Raw genomic sequence first — 21,285 nt, 5'->3', positions numbered from 1 at the left:
GAAGTATCATTTTACGATGTTTACGTCTTGGAAACTTGTTTTGTTCACTTTAAATGTCCAAAGAGACAAAGTATTTATCTTGTTTTTCTATCTGCTCTGTGTTTACTTGGAGAAAAGACCACTATTGTAAAAATCAAGTGCCACACAAGCTGCACAACTTATTTGTGCTCAAGTTAATTTATACACACAAGACACATGACACTAAATATTAATTACGGAAGTGCTGTTTTAATTCAGGTAAAAATTAACAAATAATTGCATCAATTAACAGACTGCATAACATTAGGCTTATATTACTAAATGAAAGTGATCCCTCAGTTAATTATAAACCAAACATCATTTTAATTTATTGACCATTACATACTTCTATTGTCAACAGTATTTTAGCATTTTGGTTACAATGCAATATTAATGTAGATTTATGTAGAACTTAATGACCAATTGAAAATTGAGAGTTTTCACAAGTTGTCGCTCACAAAACTGCATCAACATTATCCAGGAGCAGGCAACATTTTAGAATAAGTTAAACATTTGATACTATGTTTCAATAAACAAATCCTCTACTAGGCTATTGAAAATGAACTAAACTGCTAAGCAAAATTAAGATTAAAGAAACAAATTAACTTTTTACACCCAAATGATCAAAAGCAATAGTTTAAAACCATCATCATAGCAGATATAAGAGAGAACCAAAGTTCATCCTAAAGAACTAATTTAGAATGTCTGCTATGTGTTGAACCCATTCACAATGCAACTCCAGGTTAGATTAAACATTATTTTAAAATATGATTTGCTAAATAAAAATCAATGTGTCAGCAATTACTCACCGCAAAAAGGGACTAAAAGTACACAAAACTTGTTGAAATGAGTATTTATAAGATTTTTCTATTCAAAATTGGAGAAATTAATCTCTATCATCTTATTTTAAGTACAGGATGTCTAATTATTTTTATTTAAGGGGTAAAAATACTCATTCCTTTGGCAACATCTCTTATTTGCCTGCTCAAATCAAGGAAAAATACAGCTGGGAGCCAGAAGCACCACGGTACCATAGCGAGCTCCCCAACGCACCATAACACAGGAATATGCAGCTGGGATCCAGTTCTTTACCGCGATCCTCAGCAAGGCAAGGCAAGGCAAGGCAAGGCAAGGCAAATTTATTTATATAGCACAATTCAGTACAGGGACAATGCAAAGTGCTTTACATGATTAAAATATAGCAAATTAAAACAGAATAAAAGCAAGTAGGAATAAAATGTAGATAGAAATTAGAACAAAGAAGTGGTGACTCAGTTAACTAGAACAGTTGAAGGCAATCCTAAACAAATGTGTTTTTAATCTTGATTTAAAGGAACTCAGGCTTTCCGCACCTTTACAATTTTCTGGAAGTTTGTTCCAGATAAGTGGAGCATAGGAACTAAATGATGCTTCTCCTTGTTTAGTTCTGGTTCTAGGTATGCAGAGTAGGCTGGAGTCAGAAGACCTTAGTGGTCTGGATGGTTGATACACTGATAACCAGTCTGTGATGTATTTAGGTGCTAAGCCATTCAGGGATTTATAGACTAACAGAAGTATTTTAAAGTCAGCGGAGAACTCGCTGGCAGCATACCTTCAACACAGATACGTTATGCAGCTGTCTGCCAGCGCTCCATCACAATCACAGTCACAGCTGTGGTAGTCGTCAGTCAACCGGATTTTTCAATTACAAACACACCTCTGTTACATTTGACAGCATTTAGAAATAAAAGAAGGTGGGGGGCTGGTTGGCCTTTGATTACCTCTAAAAACATTTGTTTATATCTTTAAAATGATAGCGGCACAAACGAAAATTTTTGCTGCACAAACCAGCACAAACGTAGCACAAACGTTTGGCACCAATTTTGTCTGATTTGAAGAGGGTGGGGGGGCCAACTTCACTCAGGTCAGGAAACAGCCTTCAGTAAAGTCCCCATAAAACTCTTCTATGATTCTCTCGTCTTTCGGGAGTGAGTGGAAACTTCATGCATTTTTGAGCACCTTCGGCCATTTCAGCTCCCCTTCTTAGTAATCACGGTGAAGTTAGTTTGACATTCAATATGGGATTACTTTCTCTCCGCAGCATCTTAGTCCTGTTTGAACTGACATAGGTTGGTGAATCTGGGGCTGCTGTCTGCTCCGCCTTCCTCCTCTCAAGTCAGACGATGAATTAACTGGGGGGCCGAGGGGTAGGGTGGGGCGTTTTTGCTCTGATTGGAGAATATGAATACGTAGAAAGGCAACCTATGTAAAAAAGACAGCCCGTTTTCTGATCTGACCATTTTTGTGCAAAGCAATAAACCCAATTGCTCCATAGCAGGTCGTTTGGTATTCAGTTTTGAATTAATGAGGCCTCATCATTGCACAACATGCCATATTATACCCCCAAAACCTCAGAAAATGAAATGTGGTTGTCATGGCCCCTTTAAAAGAGGCAATCGAAGAGGCCGAGGATATTAAAATGCTGCTGTCATCTTCCTTAGACTGAACCACATACTGTGGCAGCCAGTTTGTTTGCCCCTAGACAGCTTTAACTATGACAAAGTAATTTTCTCTTTTGCGTTTGTACACAGGGTTACTTTTTTTGTCACACTCTCAACCACTTCACAGTGACAGAATGCCCTGGAATGATGTTATGGGAAATACACAGAAACCAGCTCAAATCAGCTCGACAGAGGGACTGAAAGAAACATGCAGATTTATGGAACAGAAACTTCTTTGTTATAAAAACTATGAAAGGGGTACAACATTTAGCTGATGTGTTAAATGTTAGTGTATTCTCAGATTCAAATCCCTTTTTCTTATTTTACATAGAGGAAAAAAAAGATAACTTAAACAGAATCCTCGAGTCCCAGTTACTGAAGTCTTTTCACGTGAAAGGATACTATAATGCCATAATACTGAGATCCATCTTGTCTGCCATCACAGTACGGTTCCAAACACTAAATTAATACTAATGACAATACTGTCAATACTCATTTTAATGAAAAAATGATTAGTACTGTTATTATTATTATTATAATTTTTTACCATTTTATACTATATATTATATTGTGAAATCAGCAGAGACACAAGAAATGTGAGAAGCGGCAGGTTCACTTTCTAAGGAACTGCCCAGTCACAGCAGGGGCCCACTGTATAAGGCTCCAGGAATAAATGTTCTCTTTTAATCGCTGTTTGTCAGTAGCATCAAAAAGGAGCATTCTCTGCCAGTCCATGTGCCCACGTGGTGTTCAGAGACCCACAAACACGCAGGTTCGGCCAGGCTACGTGAAGTCTGTTTTCTGCAAAATCAACATCAAAACCAATCCAGTGGAAACTCTTCTCAGCTTTTGCAGGAGAAAAGCTGATATGGAAGTCACCCCCTATAAGCTGTGCAAAGGGCCTCGCAGGAAGCCTAAGGAAACAGAATTGCCTACTCTCGATAGGCGAGCGCAGCCATTGGAGCCTGTGTGAAGCTCACCCAGTCAATTGAACATAGGCAGAGGTTTGGCAGAGTTAGGAAAAGTTAAATTATTTATTTTTAATGTGTTTTTACAGTTTTGTTTTTTAAGGTTTGACCGAGGTAAACATACCATGAGCTTGAACCGATGGAAGATTAATGTCTGTGTTTTCTGGTCCGCTCCTTCATTGGTGGGGCCATCCTAACACATTCCTATGCTTTCATCCAAACCCTTCAGGTCTGACTGGATGTTGATGCTGTTTTACTGCTGGAAGATAAATGTTCACCCCAGCCTCGCGTCCTTTCCAGCCTCTGACAGAATTTCTTGAAGTTTTGCCAGGCATTTAACTCGATCCATCTTCCTCTGATCTCTGACCAGCTTCAGGGTTTTCTGTCTGCAGAATTTCTCCTCTAGACCAGCTGACTTTTGATCTCATCGGAGCAGACCACCTTCTATCACATGTTCCCTGTGTCCCATACATCTATTCTATCTAACTGCAAACAGTACTTTATTTTGTTCAACAACGGCCTTCTTCTTGCCACTTCTGTTAAGAGGTTAATGGAGCGCACAACTAAGAAATGTGCTCTCTGCTTGTTTATTCCACCTGAGCTGCGGGTCTTTGTAGCTCCTCCAGAGTTACAGTTCACCACTTAGCTACGTCTCTGATTAATGTTCCTCTTGTTTGTCAGCGGCCTGACAGTTTCTGTAGATCACCATGTCTTAGTAGGATTGCAGTTGTTTAACACTCTTCCCATTTTCAAACCATATATTTAACAGAGCTCATGGGATGTTCAAAGCCTGGGATATTGTTTTAAAACCTAACCGTGATTTAGATGTTCTCCCTGACATGTCTGCTGTGGTGCCTGGTCTTCATTATGTTGTTTTTTCATTAATGTTCTCCACCAAACCTCTAAGGCCTTCACAGGGCAGCTGGATCCATACTGAGATTGAATTAAAATAAGATATTTTATAATTGTGTTATTTTTATGTAAATTGGTCAACTATTGTTGTTTTGAAATCTTCTGTATAATTTTTCATGTAGTTGACATTGACATTAAACAGATGAACATTAACTCATCAGGCTACTTCTGAAGGCATTTGGTTGCATTGGATTTTATTTAGAGGTATCACAAAAAGGGACTGAAAACAAAAGCATATGCCACACTTTTCATCACAACAAACTTGAATCAAAACAATTAAATGAATAATGAATTACTTAGTCATCAGAACATTCATCTTTAGCTAAATATTTCAACTTCAGGGATGATTTTAAGAGGCAGAGATGAGGATGTTTAGTCCTATTTAGATTAATGCTTGAACCTTAAACATCCAGCACAGTTGATGCAAAGTCATTTAAAAATGTTAATTTCACAGAACAAGTGAGGAAGTGACTGTTTGTTTTTTGACAATTGTTTTTCTGTTCATTAGCTGAAGGTCTAATGTTATTTCTTATTTTCCGTGTACAACTTTACTCTGTCAACTGACGACTCTTGCAAAGACCCTATTCTGTTTCATACAGGTGTCCTGAGCAAATGTTGATTCTTCTCAGAGGCGTCTCATGTGAGTGGGTTGCATGTACTAAGAGCCTAACATTAATAGTGCTTCACTGTGGATCTCCTGTAACTTTCTGTTTTTAAAAATACACGTTAAAGTGGAAACCACACAGAGTCACATGATTAAATATAGAAAAAAATAACCTGAAGGTTTTGAAAGCTGCCAGACGTTTCCTTTTAATGTAAATGTTGTTAAAACAATACTAAACGTTCAGTTCTTCTTGTGTGTGTCTTCTTGTGTAAATTCTCAGACAAAAAGCATGCCTTTTGTCTGAGAATTTATTTCTGTAGTTATTTCACTAGACAGAAATTAAAGCTAACTAGGGACGTTCAAGTTCAGTAGTTTAAAATAAATAAATAAGATATGCAGAGCAGTGTAATTTAAACCATTTAGTCTATACTGCAATTTAAACTATCATTATATATATGTATGCTATTAATGTTATGGGAAATAGTTTTACTCACTTTAAACTTCTCGAGAAACAAAGTATTTTTCTCGTTTCTCTTTCGGCTCTGAAGCCACATGGAGATAAGATCACGAATACTGACATCAAGTCTCACAGGAGCCTTATAACTAATTTGAGCGGAAGCTAATTTTATAAACACAATACAGAAGGTTCTGTTTCAATTAAGATAAAAATGAACAAGTAAAGATTTATATATCCTGACCATCTCCTCTATTAAAAATGTGCCCTTTGTATGATTCCTTGCACAAGTGTTCACATCGCTTGAACTTCTTCACATCACTTAACTACATTACAGATTGCATTATTTCAGCTTTATAGCATTAGGGTAAAGTATTCACTCAACTCATTAAACTGGTATACATGATATATATATATATATATATATATATATATATATATATATATATATATATATATATACATACATATATATATATATATATATATATATGTTACATATTTTAATCCACTGAACATCACATACTTCTATTTTTAACAGTATTTCAGCATTTCAGTCACAGTGAACAATTAACATACAGGACTGTCTCAGAAAATTAGAATATTGTGATAAAATTCTTTATTTTCTGTAATGCAATTAAAAAACATGGAATGTCATACATTCTGGATTCATTACAAATCAACTGAAATATCGCAAGCCTTTTATTGTTTTAACTTCGCTGATTATGGCGTACAGCTGAAGAAAACTCAAAAATCCTATCTCAAAATATTAGAATATTTCGTCAGACCAAGTAAAAAAAAAAATTATAACAGCAAAACAAAATCAAACATTTGAAAATGTCCATTAATGCACTACTTGGTTAGGAATCCTTTTGCACAGATTACTGCATCAATGCGGCGTGGCATGGAGGCAATCAGCCTGTGGCATTGCTGAGGTGTTATGGATGCCCAGGATGCTTCAATAGCGGCCTTTAGCTCATTTGCATTGTTGGCTCTGGTGTCTTTCAGCTTCTTCTTCACAATACCCCACAAATTCTCTATGGGGTTCAGGTCAGGGGAATTGGCAGGCCAATCAAGGACAGTAATGCCATGGTCAGTACACCAGTTACTGTGAGAATCTTATGTCGTCTCTTAACCACTACCATACTTGTGATTTAGTTTACTGAACCAAGCTGAGTGTTTTTCAAGGCTCAGGAAACCCTGCAGTGTTTAGAGTTAATTAGACGATTCAAGTGATTAGTTGAATAGCCTACTAGTATACTTTTTCACGATATTCTAATATTTTGAGATAGGATATTTTGGTTTCTTAAGCTGTAAGCCATAATGAGTGATATTAAAACAATAAAAGGCTTGCAATTTTCAGTTGATTTGTAATGAATCCAGAATGTATGACATTTCATGTTTTTTAATTGCATTACAGAAAATAAAGAACTTTATCACAATATTCTAATTTTCTGAGACAGTCCTGTATATAAATAATTTCAAATTAAATTCACAACTTTTGGCTCACAAAATGGACTCAATATTATCCAGAAGCAGACACGAATTTTATAATAAGTTAAACTGCAACAATTAATAAACATTTAATAAGCAGCACAATAAGCTTTAATTATAATAAGTTGCCATTTAAAGGTTTTTAGTGCCACTGCTGTCCTTTATTCAACAGTATATCAGACAGTAGGAGGGGACACAGAGAGATATGCAGTACATGGCCCTGACTGGCCGTTGAAGGCAGGACAGCTGCATTAGCCTCCATAAATGGGCTCACAACTTGCATCTTTAACAGGAAATCACACCAAATGAAAGACTTTGTCAACCTTTCTATCACCTCTCCCTCTCTCAGCCTTTTGTGGTGCAGTCTTTGTAAACATGCAAAAATGGGCCTGTTGGACATTACAAATCACCTGCCTTTGCTCACTTGTGCGTACACAGTGTCATCATCCACTGTTGATTTTGACTGGTCTTGTTGTGGTCTCTTTGAAAACTTGATCTTTCCGTACTCGACATCAACCTCCACACTTTGCTCCACTTTCCTCTCCTGCTTTTTCACAATCCTAACATCAGAATAGGTCAGTTCCTGGTCATCTTCCTCCACTGTAGCAGAGCAAGAAGGACAGACAAAAGATAAACTTGCTGACTATATAAGGTATTACTCTGAATTAACAATCAAGAAGAAAGCTGTAATTTTAACCTTTGACATTTTTCTTTTTCTTGTGAGCACAGACGAATGTGATGCCGACTATTAAGACAATTACCAAAGCTGCGAGTAGACCAGCCATTACTGGCAACAGCGCTGTTTGAAAACATAAGAACATAAGAAAAAAACAGAAATTTAATGCCCAGCATTACTGTGAGGGATTTATGAAGACAGGTGAAGACAATAAAAACAGATTGGTCATAATGAATCCTCCACAGCAGAGTTTAATTTTCACTTACTAATGTACCAAGGTTGACCATTGCTGTCAGGACTTGTAGAAGTATTTGTCTGTGTCGTCTTACCCACAACCGGGACTGTTGTTGGTTCAACACACAGGCTGTTATTTTCTTTATACACCCACTTAGATATTTGTGTCCCATTGGAAATGCAGTTAATGAATATGCAACCTAGAAGCAAACCAAACTATTAGTCATGTAAGCATCATATTGAATGATATTTATATTTTTCTCACTCACCATAGTCAGATATCTTCATCTCTTTAAAGGAATTACTGACTTTATTCCTGACTGAGCAAACCAGACGGCCCGAGATGTTTTGTCTCAGAAAGATGATGTTAGTCTCATTATTTCTAGAAAACAGCTCAGAGTCTGTCAGTGTGTGTCCATCCAGAGTCCAGTCGTACTGAGGACTGTCCCCACCCTCAGACAGACAGGACACCTTTAGCTTTCCCTGGGGGACACACTCAGAAACCAGCTGGACAGAGGACACAGGAGCTGTGAGAGAAACGCAGAAAAAACACAAAGTTTATTCAAATATTAAAACTAAATGTGGTACATTTCTAGAATTTTGTATTAACTCTGAAAGATACAGAATATATGTCAAAGCTTTGTATGAAATGTTCAACGTATATTTTTTATAGATTCTGTTTATTGTATTAGTCAAAAAACAAATGAAGTAGAACATGTAAGGAGATAAACATTGGGTTACCTTGAACAAACAGCTGCAGAGTTCTCTGTGCTGAGCTCTTTCCGTCTTCATCATGGATTTCAAGTTTATATTCACCGCTGTCATTCCTGCTCAGGTTATTGATCCTAACTGTTCCATTACTGGAAAAAAAGAGAAATCTGCTCTCCTTTGTGCTAGAGATAATGTTGTTGACTCTCCACATGAATATTATTGAGCTGTCCTTTTTCCACTGGAATCTGTGTATTTCTGAGATGTTGTCCACCAGCAGAAGGTCCACAGCTTCTCCCAAAGCTCCATAACAATGAGTATCATTCTGTCTGCCATCACAGTATGGCTCCACACCTTAAATTAATAATAATGAAAATATTAAACACAAATAAATATCATACTTAATCTTTTGTAAAATGAAGTGTTTGTTTTAGCACATGTCCAAAATGTGGTGTTGTGTATTTTTTACACCTCAAATGACTTTAAGCCTTTAGTGTCAAACAGCTCAGCCTAAAACACAGCTATGAGGAGAAAAAGGTCTAGAAACTTAAATCAGCACAACTTTCACGTCATAAAGAGGCCAAACCAAAATAACATTTTAATGCAATGACTTTAAAATTGCAAATGTTTGTTAGATAATTAATGACTACATACATTTATTCAGTTACTTCAGATTCAGGGATATATTTCAGTGCCCCAGATCCAACACTATTTTAACAAACCACATCAAACAAATCGGACTGTTCAGCTCATAGCTACTAAATGTGACAGACAGATTAAAATTAAAATTTAATTCATATGCTTGTAGAAAAATATTTCTTACAAACTTTTTTTGATCCCTAAATTATATTTCATGAAGTAAACAGACAAAATACCTTTGTTTCCAACTAAAAATAAAGAACAAAATGTTTCTAAATTCAAAGGAACTGATCAAATAAATGAATTAAGTGAACAACTAAGCTTACTATTTGAACACACACTGAATCCTTGCTAATATACATATTTCATGTATTATTTAATTGATTTTTCTTTTACATGAAATGTTTTTATAAAGTTTGAATTAAACTGAAGGTGATGTAAAATGTTTCATGCTTTATTGTAAAGTAACCATTATTATGTTTTTGTTTACAGTTATCTGACCCCATCTAACCATAAAATTTTTATTTAATTTGATTTAAAAAGATTACATTCTGTTATAGGCACTTGCTAAAAACAGATAAGCTAATCAGTCTAAGTTGAACAACTACACCCCCCCATTTTAATCATATTAAACATGTTTAATATTTATTTTTTTATTTTTCCCATATATGTTTCCCTGAACAACACTCTCAGTGTTAATGATCAAATTCCAGAAAATATGAATATTTGAGAACAATTAATTCATGTATGCAGGGATAAATATGGTGCCAGATGAAAATAGTAAAAAAACTAACAAAAAAAACTTACCATGAGCAACTTGGAGCAACATCAGTAAGATTCCAATGACGGCCATCACCCCTTCTCACTAATTCACTTTGCTGCTGTCAAATTGTTTAGTATTTTATCCAGAACGTAACGTTTGTATTTTGCTCAGAACAACCTGCAGTTTTTCCTGTTAGTGATCAGAGGGGAAATTATGAAAACCTTGATCAGATAAAAGAACTGTAATGTTCGTGTTTAACATCACTGGAAGGAGGAAAGGAAGTGGTATTAGTCTTACTTCCCCTTTAACCAACAGCAAGAGTCTTAGCTTGTGTGTTGGACTGAGAGGAAGAGATGGGAAGCGTTCTTCAAACGGGTTGTGATAAAAAGTTAAAACATGTTTCTATAATGAATTAAAGATGATCTAATCTATAAATATTTGATAACAGGTTTTCTTTAACAAAAGATTGCATTTATATACACAATAAAAATAAGGAAATATATTTACCATAAACAATTTATTGCTAATCACTTTACTTTGAAAGGAATTTATAATCAATTGCCATATCCAGAAATTTAAAAAATAAATTGTATATATGTGTTATTGTTTAGCAGACTGCATGGGAATAGTAGCAGCAGGCCAAGATATAAGACATGTTGGACTACAAGCTAAAACATTAACATTCAAAGATAACCCAAAACAAATAGGTTTTAACCTTGATTTAAAGGAACTCAGGCTTTCAGCACTTTTACATTCTTCTGGGAGTCTGTTCCAGGTAAGTGGAGCGTAGGAACTAAATGCTGCTTCTCCATGTTCGTGTCATGATCAGAAACAGAGGACCCATAATTCAGCCAGATGCAGTAGGTCATGTTTAAGACAGTTTATTTAAAAGACAGGCAAATGGGTTGAAACCAGAATGACAGGCAGACAGAAAAAAGGAAAACCAGAGTCCGTGGTCCAGAAGCACTCCAGGGTCAAATCAATTATTCAGAAGTGCAGGGATTGTCCAGAACAGAATCCGGGAGCAAAGTCAGGGCATAGAAACAGGTCCGGTAACCGTCAGGCGATCCGATCCGACATGGGCTAGACAAGACTTAGATGCAAGAAACAGATACTCATCGAACGCAGGCGGGCAGACAGTGGTATGCTGGATATTGCCTCACCAGAGGTCTGGTGACGAGGGGTAGACTGAGGCTGGTATAAGTGAGGGGACGAACAGGTGACTGCAGCTGAATACTAATTACAGGTAACAGGTGGAACTGATCTAAGGGTGGTGGCTAGAGGTCGGCTGAACTGATTGGTAAGTGGCTGGTGACAGAGGAGTGACAAATTAAATGAGAAAAGACCAAAAAAAAAAAGTTTGGTTCTTAGATACAGGGAGCCAGTTTAATGACTTTAGAACTGGGGTGATGTGCTCTACTTTCTTAGTCTAAGTGAGGACGTTTCTTTCCATACATTCCACTGAGGCGTTTACAGAACACCTGGGTTTCTGCTGAGATTAAATCACCCCAGGCTGACTCTGTTTACTAAATGGACAGAATTTCTTCAGTGCTTTTGGTCATACTGGCCACTCAAAGCACGTTTTATTAGAGCCACATTCACCCAATTGTCATCAACGAGAGACTGATTCAGGACCCAGTATTCAGGCCGAACAAGCAGGGTGAATGAAAAAGCAGGTTTATTGGAGGTGTTCTTGAAAATACAGGCAGGCTCGGTGGTCAGAATAACAGTCCAAGGTCGGTACACAGTTCAGCAGACAATGCAGGCGGGGATCAGGCAAGCTCAGAAATCCAAAAACAGAAAATGGTCAGGTAATACAAGCAGGCGGTCAGAACAGGGCAGGAAAAATCAGGTACGGGGTTCAGGCTGGCTCAGAAATCCGGAGGCAATTGGGTAATATCGACAGGACAAACCAAAAAGGGAATGCTGTACAAAACTCACCAAGAGCTCAAAGGACAATGATCTGGCAGAGTGCAGGAGACAGAGGCAGATATAAGTAGGGGAGTGAGCAGGTGAACAGAGTGAAACTAATTACAAGAATGGGTGGAGCTGATCAGGGGAGACAAAATGGCTGCAACTAAACTGAAGCTGATTGGATGGTAACTGGTGAAGGGGAGTGAGAGCAAGACAAAAGAATGCTGGCAGGTGAACTGAATAAAGGCTGGTGACAGAAGTGATCAGAGCAGGCCAGAAGAAAAGTACAAAATCAAACCACATTAAAACCCAAACTATTCCATTAACCAAAACTAGTACAGAAACTAAACCTAAGACAGAATTGATTACATTAAAGAATCACTAAACCAAAACAGAACTTAAACTAATCCAGAACCAAAATCACCATAAAGACCAAACAGAACATAAGCAAATAATAAAAACCCAAATCATGACACCAATGGCACTCACAAACACGCACATATACATTCAATGATATGCAGATTGATAGGCAACTTGGGGCTCTGCTCCTGGCAAATTGACATGTGGCAGGAGGAAGCTGGGCTCTAACCCCTGCTTTCGGATTGCTAGACTACTACTTATCCCATCGAGCTACAGTCATAACGTGTTTGTCTCAAAGACTTGAGAATAGGAGAACTCAATGGAAAGGAAACTTGAGTTAGTTATTGGTAATAACTGGGGGATAGTCCAGAATGAGGTGACATAGTTATTTACTTCTTTTCCTTAGGTTTAAGATGGGCAGACAGCATGCCATCAGCTCCATCAACAGGGCAAATAGGTGTGGAGGAAGAGAGTCATGGCAACACATACAGGACGATGACCATATTTCACCACCAGTTAATTTTTACTTTAGCTTATTTAATAATTACTCTTAACATGTTTGCACACCAATACACAAAATCTTTTTACATGAAATTATCGTATTCATTTCGTCACACCAACAATGTTTATATACACATATTTACACTGCAAAGTGAGAAGTGTTTTCTCTTGTAGGAATAAGAAACTACCTTTGATTAGTAGCAGCCAAGCATTATTTTATATTTGATTTCAGTTTGCTGCATCTAATCAGTTTTTTTTTTTTTTTTTGTCTTATGAATCTCATATTTTATAACGCTTTTGTTCTGTCTTTGTAAAACACTCTGGGATGTTTATTTGTGAAAGGCGCCATAAAAATAAAAAATGCTCATTTACTTACAAGTGGCGAGGCAATGGGCTGGGGATATTAAAATGCTGCTGTCAACTTCCCTGTGCTGAACCACGTGCTGTATTGCTTTGGGGATGTTTGGGGCTTTTTTTGTAACACATTCTATATGTTTAGTACTAATGTGGTAGCCATTTTGTTTCCCCTATGAGGTTTAGCTAAGACAGCAAGTAGTTTCCTCTTTTTTGTCTGTTCACATGGTTAGTTTATCACACTCTGACCTGCTTTAGAGACATAGGGCACTTTAATCTGTCCCTGAGACAAACCCCCAGAGACCAGTTGGACAAAGGACACAGGAGCTGAGAAATAAATACACGATTATTTACTCCACAGAATACTAATATCTTTTCTTATATAAAAACTATACAAGGACCACATAATATGGGTGATATTTTTATTTATTTCCAGTGTATTCTTAGCTTCAGTTCCATTAATTGTACTTATCTTATAAGGAAGAATTTTTTGTTACAAAAAACAGAAAACACAAGTTCTAGTTGCTGCTGTCTATCCACTTGAACTAAGGATAGACATTATATTCATTGACATAATTTCAAAGCAAGTCAAACAGTAAGCTACAGGCATACTGTTAGAGGCTAGGGGCATCCCAATCCAGTTCTCCCAAGGGAGTAGCGCATCTGAGCACATGAAGCCTAGGGTTCTTGTCCCGGGGGTTAAAAATATACGGTCACAGCAGAGGTGCTGAGTCACAATGGGGTGTGTTCATCGCCATGTTCATGTGCGTGTGTTTGTGCGTTTGTCAGTGTAAGCATATGACTGTCGAGTAGCGCCCCCTGCAGCCATTAGTCTATGTTAGTGTATTTATCAGCCAGTTCAGTAGAGCACTTCCAGGTCACAGGTGTCATGAGAGGGCGGGCAGTGGAGCCATAGCATCCTTTTTATATAACATCGAGAAGAGTTTGGATTGCCAGCCTACAAGGTCAGTCGGGCAAGCCAATTCAGAAAGCAACAACTTGTTTTGTCTCAGGCCGACTGTGAAATTCTTCCATCTACCTCAAAGTCTTTCTGGTGCTACTCATGGGGAAAACAGCCAAATTTGTGGTCTTTCTGCTGTAAATCAAGCTTAGAATTTTTCCAAAATCTATTCTATTCACCATTGAGTCCAGATCGCAGCCGGCATGCGATACTGTGCAAGGATCAAATCCAGCCTGTTAGGTATTGTCCGATAAATATCAGCCCAACCAGATGATATTAGGACAATAGATGAAAGGGTGATTTAATTACCACCTAGTGCAAAGCCCTGACTCCTGTTTACATAAATTATGGATGTTATCTCCTTAACTAGCCTCTCCTTAACTTTGAGCTGGGCATCAAGCTGAGACACAATAGAGTGCTCTTGAGATGAATACATATTGTAGTACACCGCAGGCTCTCCATAATATTGGCCACTTTCATGTTTCCAAAAAGAGCAGACAGCATTTTTCCAGTTTTTGAATCCAAGCACAGAGAAAGCATATATTTATGTTTTGCTTAACCCCAAACCATCTCCTTGCAAAAAAGATTGCAAGACATTATTTCTTGTGTTTGACACAATGTTAGCCAGTGGAAGACTTTAAACTACTGTGGTTGAACAGACTGGCTTTTCTGTTTTTCCACCTTGTACGCATCTTGTACTGAAGAGAATTTGCTGGCTTGTCTGGTTGGTGAGTCTTAATCAAAATTTTGCAACAGTAACTAGAGCAGTGGACTTCTAACCAAGCTTGTAGAAAGAGAAGCCAAGGAAGTTGGAGACTGTGGAAGGTTACAAATGGGGCAAAAGGCGACAAATGGTTCCCTGGAATAGCAGCAATGACAACGACAGAACCACAATTAACTGAAGCTAAGGTAAATGCACATGGACTGTAGACTAAATTGGTGGCTGGATAGGCATCACATATAGTGTGGCACGTTGGGAAAGCAGAGGAAAGTCCTGGATGTTGACTGTTGGTGTCTGGTACAGGGGCATACCAGATAGGTGTAGCAGCAAATCTTTATTCTGAAGTTTCCCTAGGGGATTCAAGGTCAGCATCAGGTCAAGTGACTTTCCCACACAAGTCACTTCAGGTGTTTTGTGGAGGAAAGGTTTTGTTTACATCACGCCATCAGCCAATAAATGTTTAGGTGGAATAATTTGTTGCTGTTTCATTGGAGAATGATGCTGCTTCTACTGCTACCACAAAAAAAAACTAGAGTTCAATCTTATTTCTAAATTTTATTTTACAAGGTTGATGATCAAAAATAAGGCACCAAGTCCGTATATATGAAAGGATCAGATAGATAGATAGATAGATAGATAGATAGATAGATAGATAGATAGATAGATAGATAGATAGATAGATAGATAGATAGATAGATAGATAGATAGATAGATAGATAGATAGATAGATAGATAGATAGATAGATAGATAGATAGATAGATAGATAGATAGATACATACATACATACATACATACATACATACATACATACATACATACATACATACATACATACATACATACGATGGTCAAAGATATGTAGCATTTTGTAGCTTTCATATATTTTTTCATATAAAACAATTACAGTAGTAGGTGATTCAGGCAAATTCCATCGCTTTCTCCTTCTGTGTTACCTCAGGATAGTCCATAGTCTTTGTACTGACATGCAGTTCTGCTTTAAAGAGCTGCATTCAGCTTTCTGACTTAATCTGTCCATACTCCACCTCTTCTTCCACTTTTTTCATCACTGGCCTCCTCGCTGGCTCTGCCACCGTTATGACAACAGCATAGGTTAAATCAGTGAGATCTTCCTCCTCTGCAAATAAGCAGTAAGTGGACACTTACAATTGGTAAAAAATAAAAAACATGCATCCAGTACATTTTCTCATGTATGCAAAAATGTAAAAAAAAAAAAGTATGAAATATGAATTATATTTGTACCTTTGCTTTTCTGCTTTTTTCTCAGTGCATAGATAACAATTAAACTGATGATGCAAAGAGAAACGACGCAAAACACTGCAGCAATAACTCCAGTTTTCCATGAGGAACTGTCTGTTTAAAAAATAAAGACATTAGAAACCAATTTAACATAGAAAGAATGAGAATATCACATATGTGAAACTGTTTCAACTTAGCAGAATGAATATTGACTTTTTAACATATCAATATTATTATATTTTGCCAAACTTATGTACACTATATCCTCTCCCATTGCAATTTGTCTGCACAACACAAACCCAGAATAATACACATGTAAATTTTGAATTTTTTTCATTTCTCTCCAAATAGTTGCATTATGTTTTCTGGATTCCTTTTTTATTCATATACCAATTGCATTTGTTTACTCCATATTATATATTTCTACATCAAACACTTAATCTCCAAAGCAGTGTATTAAATGTATTAAATACTACTTGGCAATACATCTCTTTATGTTTCTGATTAGTTAAAACAACACCATGTCGTCAATTTTGGCGGTGAGTAATCTTGATAAAAAAATGTGCTACTAGTGAAAGTGTGACCAAAGAATTAAATAATAATTTGCTGTTATTGTGGGTAAATTTGAAGATACAACCCTAAGTCCATTGAAGGTGAGATGCTGTGTGAAAATCATGTTCAACCCACTTTCAGTTGAATGCATTACAAAGACACTGTATTTAATGCTAAAATTAATACATTTTATGTCTTTTTTTTTTTTGTTTTGATGCAAATGTTCTCTAATTTGCAGGGCTGCACACTGGTGCAGTGGGTAGCACTGTTTTCTTACAGCCAGAAGGTTGTGGGTTTGAGTCCTATCCTTGGAGTTTGCATGTTCTTGTCTAATTTTGTTTATATATGGCTTGTGTTTTAACTTGCACATTTAGATGTAGCAGAGAACTGTGTTAACTGACAATTGTTTTCTAAAGTGATCCTGAGCTCACATAGTTTTTAATACTTTTGGGAATGAGGGATCTGAGGGACATTTCTCCAGATTCTCTGAATATTTTAAAGACATCATGAATGGTAGATGAAATCCCTAAATACGACCCTCTCCCCAGCGTTGCTTGAGAACAACTGAGCTGTTCAAGGATGCTCCTTTTATACACAATGATGACACACACCTGTTTCTAGTTAAGCTGTTCACCTGCTGAATGGCCCAAGCTGATGTTTTTTGAGCATTCATCAAATCTCCCTGTCTTTTGTTGCCTCTTGTTCCCTCTGTTTTGGATCGTGTTGCAAACATCAAATTCAAAATGTTTAAATAATTGCAAAACAATGTTTGCCAGTTTGAACACTTAATATCTCTTCTTTGTATTGTACTCAACTGAATATAGGTTGATAGGATTCGTGAATCAATATATTCTCTTTTTTCCTTTTTACACAATATCCCAGTAGTATTGGAATTGGGGTTGTAATTATATACTCCTTTAGAAAGCAGGTATGACCTCAAAGACCTGTTCACTATTGGTGTGCACAGGACCAAAACCAAGCATCAAAAGGCAGCCTTTAGTTTCTATGCTCCTCGGCTTTGAAACAAACTCCCTGAAAACCTGAGATGTGCAGAAACCAGTGACTGCATTCAACTAAAGCATTCAATTTTATAAAGCATTACATTTTATGAGAGCTGATTCTTTATCAGCTCTTTGCTATTTATTAGGTTGAAAACTGCAGTTTTTACCTTGCCTTTTATTTACACCTGACCTACTGTTTAAACGAATATTTAAATTGTTTCTGAAAACCGCTCTATGTATGATTGGTGCCATGCAAATAAATTTGCTAGTCTTACAGAAATAAAACAATTTTTACTTTACAACTATTGTAGGTTTACAAGTATTATAAATCAATTAGATATACTGTTCATATAATGTAAATTAACTCAATCAGATTAAATTTGCTTTGTAAAATATTTACCTTTAACAGACAAATGAAGATTCGCAGTTCCATTTAAAATTCCATTTGAATTGTTGATTTCGAGTTTATAGTCACCGTTGTCACTCTCTTCCACCTCGCTGATCTTAAATGTTCCATTGGTGGGAATAAAGACAGACCTGTTTTCTATTGAATTAATCACTATTCTATTTATAATCCATCGTAGTAATGTTGATCTTTCCTTTTTCAGATGAATTCTTATTCCTGAAGCGTTCCCAACCAGCTGTAGAAACAAAGTGTCTCCCACAGTAAGATTACACCGAGTTCCATTATTTCTGCCATCGCAGTGAACATGCAAACCTGAAACATAGAAAATAACATTTGAGGTAATAATTTTTTTTTAAATACCATCTTGTAAACACACACAAACACTGATATCAAAATAGAGGAACGAGTTTTCTGACAATATATACTGGACGTTACTATTCAATTCAATTAAATTTTATTTATATAGCGCCAATTCATGAAACATGCCATCTTAAGGGACTTTACAAAGTCAAATTCAATAATTTTATACAGATTGGGTCAGATTATACAGATTGGTCAAAATGTCCTATATAAGGGAACCAATTGATTGGTTGTCCTATATAAGGGAACCAGTTGAAAGTCCCGACAAGCAGCATTCACTCCTGGAGAAGCGTAGAGCTACAGGGAGAGTCGTCTGCATTGTCCATGGCTTTGCAGCAATCCCTCATACTGAGCAAGCATGTAGCGACAGTGGAAAGAAAAACCACCCATTAGCGGGAAGGAAAAACCTCCAGCAGAACCAGAACCAGCCTTAGTGTGAACGGTCATCTGCCTCGACCGACTAGGGGTTAGAGAAGACAGAGCAGAGACACAACAAGAGAGACAAAAAAAAGCACAGAAGCACACATTGATCAAGTAATCTGTTCTACATTAAATGGTAATAGCAGCACATTAGATGGCACTACTGTGCTTTCTTCCTCACTGACAACCAAGAGCTGTCATTTATTTAACTAACATTTATTATTTAAACAAACGTTGGTGGGCCAGCCCCAATATGAAGGCGCCTCCAGAGGATTTAACCTACTGAGCTTGTCAGTTTTCTGGCTGACAAAGACACAAATGTTTCTAACAGAATTTTATTGGTAAAGGAATCAGTCTTCTTTACAATATTGCTCTACAAAGGACAATCATGTCTCATTGATCATTGCAAACATAGAGCTTCACAGCGACATCAGGTGTACCTGGCCCCACGGCCACAAATGCAGAGACGCCACTGCATGGAAGTAATGAGTCTGTGGCGCTGCTGAGGGGCTACAGAAGCCCAAGATATTTAAATGGCGTCCTTCAACTTCAGGTATCTCTCATCTTCATTTTATTAATGCCTTGTAAATTTGTCTGAGGGGTTTAGCTGAGATCAGTTTGCTTGCCAAACACAATGATTCCAGGTTTAATGAAAGGAATGCAACAGCCAATGTACTAAGTATGACAACTCATTAATATGAGATAAAGCTTTGAATCCAATTAGAACTCAATTCTTGTAAATCTCCCTAAAACTGTTGAATAGCCTTTGCTCTACAATCCCATCAAGCCAAAATATATTCCTGTTTGCAATGTGCTTTTTTCTATCTTAGCTTTTAACAATGTCTTACTCTCAGATTTTTCTGATACACCACTGTCAAGGCAGCAGTCTCCCCCATGACTATCTAACATAATATTTCCGGGTAAAAAAATAAATAAAAAAATTTAATCAGTTTCATGAATATCAATGTTTCAAAAAAACAAAAGGTTTTGCTATGCAAACACTTTAATAGAAAGAAGAATACAAAAATAAGGAAGAAGGTGAAAATTAAAAAAAGGAGAAACGGAATCACGGAAACTCTTTTGTGGTTTTGCTGCTTTGACTAAACATGTAAGCTATAGCTTGGTAACAAAACATAACCCCTTCAACAACACTAAGGATACCTCAAAAATATTGATTTCCAACTCACCCTGAGAGACTCCCAGTAACAGCAGCAACAGTCCAACAGCAGCTGGCATCTTTCTTTGTTACCCAAGTTTGTTGAGCAGCAGCTCTCAGTAATCTTTGACAAGAGGGACTTTTATCCGTCTAAGAGGAGTGAACTCCTGTTCCTAATTGGTGTCAGAGAAAAAGTTCTGTACAGAGTGATTTGAGAGGTGTAAAAAGGAAGTGAACTTAAGCTGGCAGATTGGATGCTTAGAGAAAGAAGGAAGCTTAAAACACCCTGACGCATGAAGTCTGACCTCAACATTAATGTCGACCCCTTGTTACACAAAACACATGATTGGATATTTGTGTATTGAATCGTGAAGCACATGTATCTGTATAATGAATTAAATACATAACATTTTCAAAAGCATCAGTTATTTATACCACATCTGAATACAGAGGAAGCCAGAAGAAAGTCAGCATCATTCCAGCTGAACGTGGCTTCATTAAACAGTTCAGAACCGAAACATTTAGACAAGCCTCCCTACAGTCAGAAGCTGACTGAAGCCATTAGCTCACAGCAGTGATCTAACTTTATCCCCTAACATCACTTAGAGTAAAACCATTTGTCATGTTGTGATGATAATTTAATGGTTGCACATTGTTGCCATTGGTTGGAAAAGTGTTGGCTTCATCCATTTACTCCTGACACCAGAATGAGTTAACATTATGAGATCCCATGTACATCTTTTTGTGCACTACGAAATCAAACCTTGCTCCAGCCAATATCGTTTGTGTTTTTGTAAAGACAAGACGTTCAGTCAAATTTGTCATCTAGAATTAAAGTTGCTTTTTCTTATTTTTATAAAACAAGACAACTGATGCCAATGTGTTTGTTTGTGACATTGGTGCAGGAAACAGCAAAGGACTTTTTTTCTTCTACCGGGGTTCCCTCTGGAATGTGTCCTCGCTTGCCCCTTTTACTTATTTTATGTACCAAGGACTGTTCAATTCAATTTGATTTCCATTTTATTTATATATCACCAATTCACAGCTCATGTCATCTCAATGCACTTTACAAAATCAAATTCAATCAAATCACAAAGACAGATTGGTCAAAAAGTTTCCTATCTAAGGAAACCCAGCAGATTACGTGGAGTCTTGATAGGCAGCATTCACTTGTCCTTAAAGTGTGCAGCCACAGAGCTACTGAGGCACAGTGGCTCTCATCCTGTCCCATCTCATCAGCAATGATCCTGATTATGGGACAGTGGTCAGATGTTTTAGTGACTGGTGCCAATCCTCCTTTTCTAAAGTTAAATGTCCCAAAGAGAAAGGAAATGGTTCTTAATTTGAGAAAAGACAGCACTGTTACCTTAC

At 37.0% G+C, this 21,285-nt stretch overlaps 2 protein-coding genes across 2 annotated transcripts; both read right to left on the bottom strand.

Moving 5' to 3' along the window:
• Positions 1-7,071: 7,071 nt before the first annotated feature.
• On the bottom strand, positions 7,072-10,095 carry LOC105920137. Its single transcript, XM_036127454.1, has 6 exons — positions 9,995-10,095; positions 8,582-8,902; positions 8,110-8,367; positions 7,873-8,040; positions 7,628-7,729; positions 7,072-7,530 (listed from the first exon to the last, which is right to left on the bottom strand). Exons 1-6 carry the CDS (start codon positions 10,038-10,040, stop codon positions 7,337-7,339), a joined length of 1,089 nt encoding a protein of 362 aa, XP_035983347.1. The 5' UTR covers positions 10,041-10,095; the 3' UTR covers positions 7,072-7,336.
• Positions 10,096-15,595: 5,500 nt separating this feature from the next.
• Positions 15,596-20,073, bottom strand: LOC110367214. The gene is made up of 4 exons (XM_021312365.2): positions 19,946-20,073; positions 17,973-18,290; positions 16,023-16,133; positions 15,596-15,897 (listed from the first exon to the last, which is right to left on the bottom strand). The coding sequence occupies exons 1-4, from the start codon at positions 19,992-19,994 to the stop codon at positions 15,773-15,775; spliced, it is 603 nt and encodes a 200-aa protein (XP_021168040.1). The 5' UTR covers positions 19,995-20,073; the 3' UTR covers positions 15,596-15,772.
• Between the last annotated feature and the right edge of the window lie 1,212 nt (positions 20,074-21,285).

This window comes from Fundulus heteroclitus, chromosome 23 (assembly GCF_011125445.2).
Source record: "Fundulus heteroclitus isolate FHET01 chromosome 23, MU-UCD_Fhet_4.1, whole genome shotgun sequence".
In the NCBI taxonomy this organism is placed as follows: domain Eukaryota; kingdom Metazoa; phylum Chordata; class Actinopteri; order Cyprinodontiformes; family Fundulidae; genus Fundulus; species Fundulus heteroclitus.
This window is presented reverse-complemented; position numbering and strand designations above follow the sequence as displayed.